An 8,795-nucleotide genomic window follows, 5' to 3' on the forward strand; every position below is an offset into this window, starting at 1 on the left:
TAGACTCGCTGTCTTCTCTGGTAACCAAAACAAGAAATGAACAGAAAAACCTGCTATATTAGGGCAGAGACACCAGCATCTGTACCCCAAAAAAACACTGACAATATCCCTGCACTAGCTATAATTAAAGAGGGAGCGATGCCCTAACCTCACAGTGCTCTGGGGTCAGGAGATTTTAAGGGAACTGATCAGTGGAAATAAGTCACAGTCTCTCTCTTAAAGCAATGGAATCTCTGCTCTGGAGATCAGGAATGGCACTAACTAGAGTAATGTGTAATCCTGAGACTAGTCCCGGCAAGGGTCTGGGAACCCATGACACAGCTACAGGGGACACAGGAACTGGATGAGTTCTCTTTCCCTAATTCCTCTCTCGGAGAACATAAAAACTTAAGCAACTGAATCAAATCTCTGTAAACATGGAAGATGTAATGGCGCAATTTAACAAACTGAAGAGTAGGAAATCGTCTGGACCAGATGGTATTCATCCCAGAGTAATGATACAATTGAAAAATAAACTTGCAGAACTATTGTTAGTAATATGTAATTTATCTTTAAAATCAAGCATGGTACTGGAAGATTGGAGGGTGGCCAATGTAACGCCAATTTTTTAAAAAGGTTTCCAGAGGTGATCCAGGAAATTATAGACCGGTGATCCTGACGTTGGTGCCGGGCAAAATGGTACAGACTATTACAACGAACAAAATTACAGAGCATATTCAAAAGCATGGATTAATGAGACAAAGCCTAGTGGTTAGAGCACTAGTCTTGCAATCCAGAGGTGACCAGTAAAAAACCCCACTGCAACTCCTTGTGATCTTGGGCAAGTCACTTAACCCTCCATTTCCTCAGGTACAAACTTAGATTGTGAGCCCTCCTGGGACAGAGAAATATCCAGTGTACCTGAATGGAACTCACCTTGAGCTACTACTGAAAAAGGTGTGAGCAAATCTAAATAAAAAAGCAAAACATGGATTTTGTGAAGGGAAGTCTTGCCTCACCAATCTATTACATTTCTTTGAAGGGGTGAACAAACATGTGGATAAAGGGGAGCTGGTCGATACTGTGTATCTGGATTTTCAAAAGGCGTTTGACAAAGTACCTCATGAAAGACTCCAGAGGAAATTGGAGAGTCATGGGATAGGAGGTAGTGTCCTAATGTAGATTAAAAACTGGTTAAAAGATAGAAAACAGAGAGTAGGGTTAAATGATCAGTATTCTCAATGGAGAAGGGTAGATAGTGGGGTTCCCCAGGGGTCTGTGCTAGGACCGCTGCTTTTTAATAGATTTATAAATGATCCAGAGATTGGAGTAACTAGTGAGGTAATTAAATTTGCTGACACAAACTTATTCAAAGTTGTTAAATCGCAAGAAGATTTGAAAAATTACAAGAGGACCTTATGAGACTGGGAGATTGGGCGTCCAAATGGCAGATGACGTTTAATGTGAGCAAATGCAAAGTGATGCATTTTGGAAAGAGGAACCTGAATTATAGCTACATAATGCAAGGTTCCACATTAGAATTCACCGACCAGGAAAGGGATCTAGGCGTCATCGTTGATGATACATTGAAACCCTCTGCTCAGTGTGCGGCGGTGACTAAGAAAGCAAATAGAATGTTAGGTATAATAAGGAAAGAAATGGAAAACAATGCTATAATGCCTTTGTATCACTTCATAGTGCAACCGCACCTTGAATATTGTGTGCAATTCTGGCCACCACATCTCAAAAAAGATATAGTGGAATTAGAAATGGTACAGAGAAGGGCAACAAAAGAGATAAAGGGGATGGGACGACTTTTTTTATTGGACATAACTTAATACATTTCTTGATTAGCTTTCGAAGGTTGCCCTTCTTCCTCAGATCGGAAATAAGCAAACACGGTAGCAGATAGTATATATGAGAGAAACATCAAAGCATTAATGACAGTCTGACAGAGTGGGAGGGTGGGGGTATGCATGGGGACATCAAAGCATTTCATTGATATTCTAACAGAATGGGTGTTGGTAGGTGAGAGGAGGGTAATAAACAGAGAAATACAGCTTTATGTTTTAAAATGGGTTAGAAAACCCAGATGCTTATTAGTTGGGTATCAAAATATTCAATCATTCTTATTTCAAAGGTCTTACGTTCCTGTATTGTTTTAAAATTACCTATCAAAATTGTGATGGCAGTAATCTACCAAAAATATACACCATATACAACCAACGAACGGTAGAGTAAAGTTCAAATAGTGACAGACGGTCACAAGGTTGATGTATTTTGGGGAAGTCTCATACAGTCACTGAGGCAACTGCTTTATCACCAATCTGGTGTGCCTGAATTATAATCATAGACGGCCCCCAACCATCCGTATCTTGTGAAAAAAAAATTTTTATTGTGCTTTTTATATTGTTCATGCAGTGCTTAACATAAACTTCTAACCTTCGTATTGTGTGACCGGTATTGTACCGACCAGAGTATTAACATTCATTGTAGCGGAGATGACTTATAAAATGCGTATCTGCGTGCATGTCCGTATGCAGTTCCAGGAGTCCAGGGGACAGTAACTGGAGATACAGTAGGGACACAGGAATTGGATAAGTTCTCTGTCTCTGACTAGATTGCACAGGATGAACTTAGGACTAATTATTCTTCCAAATTGTCGTATTGCTCAGGTGAGATGGAAAGGCAAATTACCTAATTGGTTGACTAATCTTCAATTTGAGGACATAACTCCTGCCGTTAGTCACAGCTGGAATGTGGGACTAGAATCATGAAGCAACCCCAATACCAGCCCTCCTGGCTGTATAAAAGATCCCCAGTGCCAGGGCTCCATATTCCAGCTGACAGCTCTTCCTTCAGCATCTGTTCGGTAAGTACATCTCATTTCTTATAAACGAATGGCTTTTCATCCTCCAGTCTTTGGTTAAACTGAGATTGCCATGATCCCTCCTTATTAGGCTGGTTTCTAATATAAGGCTACCTCAATATTAGGCTGGTCCCTGGTATAAGGCTGTGCTGTACATACAGAATCTTTCCTGTGCAATTGTTTTCTTTCTATTCTCTTTGTTACTCAACCTGCCTTCATCTTTTCCTCCCTCAGGATTCCTCCTCTCTTCCCTCCCTCACTTTCTCTCTCCCTTTCCATCTACCTGTCCTGTGTCTCCTGTCCCCCTTCCCTTTTCACTCTTTCCCCTCACACCTCCTTTTCTCTTTGCTTTCTTCCCAATCTATCACTCCTGTCCTCTTTCCTCTTCCCTTTGTTCGCCATTCTTCCTTTCTCTACCAACTTTACTTGCATTGAAAGACAGAAACCTTTCTTGTTTGTTTCAAGTAAAATTAGTGTGATTGAGCATAGCCTCCTGTAACAGGGAGAATAATCTGGTATCCTCCCTCTTTCCTGCCCTTTCTCTGCAGGTGAGAAATACACTAAAAATGTCCCATCACCAGGGTACAAAATCTGCCCCTGTTCCAGAGAAGCCCCAGGAGGTACCTAAGGACCCAAAACCAATGCAAGAAAATCCTAAAGAATCAGAGAAGACACCAGAACATCCCAAATCACCCTGCAGCAAATCTGCTCCTGTTCTAGAGAAGCCCCAGGAGGTATCTAAGGACCCAAAACCAGTACATGAAAAGTCCAAAGAACCAGAGAAGAAACCAGAACTTCCTAAATCACCCTGCAGTAAATCTGCTCCTGTTCTAGAGAAGCCCCAGGAAGCATCGAAGGACACAAAACCAGTACACGAAAAGCCCAAAGAACCAGAGAAGAAACCAGAACTTCCTAAATCACCCTGCAGTAAATCTGCTCCTGTTCTAGAGAAGCCCCAGGAAGCATCGAAGGACACAAAACCAGTACACGAAAAGCCCAAAGAACCAGAGAAGAAACCAGAACTTCCTAAATCACCCTGCAGTAAATCTGCTCCCATTCTAGAGAAGCCCCAGGAGGTATCAAAAGACACAAAACCAGTACACGAAAAGCCCAAAGAACCAGAGAAGAAACCAGAACATCCCAAATCACCCTGCAGCAAATCTGCTCCTGTTCTAGAGAAGCCCCAGGAGGTATCGAAGGACACAAAACCAGTACACGAAAAGCCCAAAGAACCAGAGAAGAAACCAGAACATCCTAAATCACCCTGCAGTAAATCTGCTCCTGTTCTAGAGAAGCCCCAGGAGGTATCGAAGGACACAAAACCAGTACACGAAAAGCCCAAAGAACCAGAGAAGAAACCAGAACATCCTAAATCACCCTGCAGCAAATCTGCTCCTGTTCTAGAGAAGCCCCAGGAGGTATCGAAGGACACAAAACCAGTACACGAAAAGCCCAAAGAACCAGAGAAGAAACCAGAACTTCCTAAATCACCCTGCAGCAAATCTGCTCCTGTTCTAGAGAAGCCCCAGGAGGTATCGAAGGACCCAAAACCAGTGCACGAAAAGTCCAAAGAACCAGAGAAGAAACCAGAACTTCCTAAATCACCCTGCAGTAAATCTGCTCCTGTTCTAGAAAAGCCCCAGGAGGTATCGAAGGACACAAAACCAGTACACGAAAAGCCCAAAGAACCAGAGAAGAAACCAGAACATCCTAAATCACCCTGCAGCAAATCTGCTCCTGTTCTAGAGAAGCCCCAGGAGGTATCGAAGGACACAAAACCAGTACACGAAAAGCCCAAAGAACCAGAGAAGAAACCAGAACATCCTAAATCACCCTGCAGCAAATCTGCTCCTGTTCTAGAGAAGCCCCAGGAGGTATCGAAGGACACAAAACCAGTACACGAAAAGTCCAAAGAACCAGAGAAGAAACCAGAACTTCCTAAATCACCCTGCAGTAAATCTGCTCCTGTTCTAGAGAAGCCCCAGGAGACATCCAAGGACACAAAACCAGTACACGAAAAGCCCAAAGAACCAGAGAAAAAAACAGAACTTCCTAAATCACCCTGCAGTAAATCTGCTCCCATTCTAGAGAAGCCCCAGGAGGTATCGAAGGACACAAAACCAGTACACGAAAAGCCCAAAGAACCAGAGAAGAAACCAGAACATCCTAAATCACCCTGCAGCAAATCTGCTCCTGTTCTAGAGAAGCCCCAGGAGGTATCGAAGGACACAAAACCAGTACACGAAAAGTCCAAAGAACCAGAGAAGAAACCAGAACTTCCCAAATCACCCTGCACCAAATCTGCTCCTGTTCTAGAGAAGCCCCATGAGGTATCTAAGGACCCAAAACCAGTTCAAGAAAAGCCCAAAGAACCAGAGAAGAAACCAGAAAATCCCAAATCACCCTGCAGCAAATCTGCTCCCATTTCAGAGAAGCCCCACGAGGTAACTAAGGACCCAAAAGTGGTACATGAAAAGCCCAAAGAACCAGAGAAGAAACCAGAACATCCTAAATCACCCTGCAGCAAATCTGCTCCTGTTCTAGAGAAGCCCCAGGAAGCATCTAAGGACCCAAAACCAGGGCATGAAAAGCCCAAAGAACCAGAGAAGAAACCAGAACATCCTAAATCACCCTGCAGCAAATCTGCTCCTGTTCTAGAGAAGCCCCAGGAAGCATCTAAGGACCCAAAACCAGTACACGAAAAGTCCAAAGAACCAGAGAAGAAACCAGAACTTCCTAAATCACCCTGCAGTAAATCTGCTCCTGTTCTAGAGAAGCCCCAGGAGACATCCAAGGACACAAAACCAGTACACGAAAAGCCCAAAGAACCAGAGAAGAAACCAGAACTTCCTAAATCACCCTGCAGTAAATCTGCTCCTGTTCTAGAGAAGCCCCAGGAGACATCCAAGGACACAAAACCAGTACACGAAAAGCCCAAAGAACCAGAGAAGAAACCAGAACTTCCTAAATCACCCTGCAGTAAATCTGCTCCTGTTCTAGAGAAGCCCCAGGAGGTATCGAAGGACACAAAACCAGTACACGAAAAGCCCAAAGAACCAGAGAAGAAACCAGAACATCCCAAATCACCCTGCAGCAAATCTGCTCCTGTTCTAGAGAAGCCCCAGGAAGCATCTAATGACCCAAAACCAGGGCATGGAAAGCCCAAAGAACCAGAGAAGAAACCAGAACATCCCAAATCACCCTGCAGCAAATTTGCTCCCATTCCAGAGAAGCCCCACGAGGTATCTAAGGACCCAAAACCAGTTCAAGAAAAGCCCAAAGAACCAGAGAAGAAACCAGAACATCCTAAATCACCCTGCAGCAAATCTGCTCCCGTTCTAGAGAAGCCCCAGGAGGTTTCAAAGGACCCAAAACCAGTACATGAAAAGCCCAAAGAACCAGAGAAGAAACCAGAACATCCTAAATCACCCTGCAGCAAATCTGCTCCTGTTCTAGAGAAGCCCCAGGAAGCATCTAAGGACCCAAAACCAGGGCATGAAAAGCCCAAAGAACCAGAGAAGAAACCAGAACATCCCAAATCACCCTGCAGCAAATCTGCTCCTGTTCTAGAGAAGCCCCAGGAAGCATCTAAGGATCCAAAACCCGGACATGAAAAGCCCAAAGAACCAGTTAAGGAGCCAATGCCAGAGAAACCCAAAGGTCTATGTGGCAAACCTTTTCCTACTCCAGTACAGCCACAAGAACCATCCAAGGAACCAAAACCAGGACAAGAAAAGGAGCCTTCAAAGTAATAAGCTCCTGCAAAGCCCAGGGAGCCCCAGCCATGTGCTCTGTTACTCAAGAGATCTTTCCAGCACATGGCTTAACCAAACACCTTGAATGCTCCCAGCTCTGCATATTGCTTTGTCTCCTTACCAGTGTCAGTAAAGATTCTGTGCATTTAAGCTACTGTCACACCATGATGCTTCCCAGACCCCTGAACAGCCTGTTCCCCACCTCCCCGCTCATTTTAACCTACCCTGTCAGCATCATCACCTAATCACTTCTGTCCAAGCCTGAGGCAGTGATATCATCCTGAGATCGACCAACCCACAACACGACTGTTGAGAAGAGCTGAGGGTAGAATGGAGAGGTGGAGTTGATGGCAGGTTGAGGAGAAGAGGAGAACCCCAAGCACCAGCCTCTTCTCCGAATCCAAGCTTCTGCCCAAGTTCTCTAGCGCGATTCAACACCACAGCTAGACAACACATCCACGCACATTGGCATCAAATGTAACTAGATCTGGAAATCTCTCCTGCTCCTCTGATCCCTCTCCACTGATGGACACAAAGTTCCATGTGGCAACCCTGTTCCTACTCCAGTACATCTACAAGAACCATCCAAGGAACCAAAACCAGGTCAAGAAAAGTCAAAGCAGCCTTCGAAGTAATGAGCTCCTGCAAAGCCCAGGGAGCCCCAGCCATGTGCTCAGTTACTCAGAAGATCTTTCTAGCACATGGACAAACCAACACCTTGGATGCTCCCCAGCTCTGCCCATTGCTTTATCTGCTTACCAGTGTCAGTAAAGATTCTGTGCATTTAAGCTACTGTCACACCAGGATGCTTCCCAGACTCCTCAAAAGCCTGTTCCCCACCTCCCCGGTGAAGGTAGAATGGGGAAGAGAGAGAGGTGGAGTTGATGGCAGGTTGAGGAGAAGAGGAGAAACTCAAGCTTCCACCCAAGTTCTCTAATGCGATTCAACACGACAGCCGGAGAACACATCCACGCATGTTGGCATGAAATGTAACTAGATCTGGAAATCTCTCCTGTTCCTCTGATCCCTCTCCACTGATGGACACATTATCACTTTGCTCACTGAAGCCTTTGTGTAATCTTGCTTAAACCAAAACAATGCTGAAAACTGAATGAACAGTGATGCTCCACTGTTGACCTCTGAGAGAAAAGCTACAACTGTAAAGAATTACTCAATAAAGCATTGAAAAGATATCTTTCCACTTGGGTCTCATTTCTCTCTGTGACTTGTTGTTCAGAGGGCTTCCTTTATTTCCCCCCCACACTGCATTTCAGCTGCTTTTGTCTTTAGCTCCTCCTCCCTTTTGGCTGTCTCTATCCTGAGCAGGTTTTAGCCAGGTATGGTGATTCCACTCATGTGGCTCATTGAACAATGTCTCCTTAATGGCCACCATTTCAGCTTGTAGATCAGGAATTTGATTACATAAACTGTGAGCATTTGTGCTCATCACCTTCCAGCAATATTTAAATGGTTTGCTAGTATTTTGGTCACCTCCTTCCCTTTGCTGAGAGCTTGTCTCTTGTTATTTGTACCACTGTAATGTTCATGCTGGTTTGGTCTTTCTGAAATTTGCCTGAGAACCGAGTTTGATTCCCACTGCAGCTCCGTGGGGGTATGTTACTTATATTATGTGGACAGACAGCAAAGATGACACAAGGATAAGTGGACAAAATTCCTAACAGCAAAAACAGTTTATTGTGGATTGTTCTGGACTCGACACAGCTGTGTTTCGGCCGGATGGCCGAAAACAGAGTTTTGTGATCCATAATAGGTCAAACAATGCATATGAAATGTATGGAGATCCAATAGTACTGTGTACCTTGACAATATACATTTAAAATATACTACTTAAAAAAAAAAATTTTTTAATACATCCAAAGTAGAGAGGTGTGGTAGCCGTGTTAGTCCACTCTTAAAGGTTATCAATAGAAATCAAACAAAATAAAACATGGAAAAGAAAATAAGATGATACCTTTTTTATTGGACATAACTTAATACATTTCTTGATTAGCTTTCCAAGGTTGCCCTTCTTCGTCAGATCGGAAATAAGCAAATGTGCTAGCTGACAGTGTATATAAGTGAAAACATTCAAGCATTACTATGACAGTAAAATAGATACTATTGGAGATTCTACGTGGAATGTTGCTAGTATTGGAGATTCTACATGGAATGTTGCTACTATTGGAGATTCC

At 43.7% G+C, this 8,795-nt stretch overlaps 1 protein-coding gene across 1 annotated transcript; it reads left to right on the plus strand.

The window, feature by feature from the left end:
* The first annotated feature begins 2,752 nt into the window (after window positions 1–2,752).
* LOC115457457 (titin-like) lies at window positions 2,753–7,450 on the plus strand. Its single transcript, XM_030186871.1, has 3 exons — window positions 2,753–2,851; window positions 3,397–6,424; window positions 7,174–7,450. Exons 1-3 carry the CDS (start codon window positions 2,753–2,755, stop codon window positions 7,236–7,238), a joined length of 3,192 nt encoding a protein of 1,063 aa, XP_030042731.1. The 3' UTR covers window positions 7,239–7,450.
* Window positions 7,451–8,795: the final 1,345 nt, after the last annotated feature.

This window comes from Microcaecilia unicolor, chromosome 14, assembly GCF_901765095.1.
Source record: "Microcaecilia unicolor chromosome 14, aMicUni1.1, whole genome shotgun sequence".
Classification (NCBI taxonomy): domain Eukaryota; kingdom Metazoa; phylum Chordata; class Amphibia; order Gymnophiona; family Siphonopidae; genus Microcaecilia; species Microcaecilia unicolor.

Coding starts and splice junctions, on each gene's coding strand:
- LOC115457457 (XM_030186871.1), top strand. CDS start 2,753: ATGAAGCAACCCCAATACCAGCCCTCCTGGCTGTATAAAAGATCCCCA. Junction 2,852..3,396: donor CTTCCTTCAGCATCTGTTCG/GTAAGTACATCT, acceptor CTTTCTCTGCAG/GTGAGAAATACACTAAAAAT. Junction 6,425..7,173: donor TGCTCCTGTTCTAGAGAAGC/CCCAGGAAGCAT, acceptor CTACTCCAGTAC/ATCTACAAGAACCATCCAAG.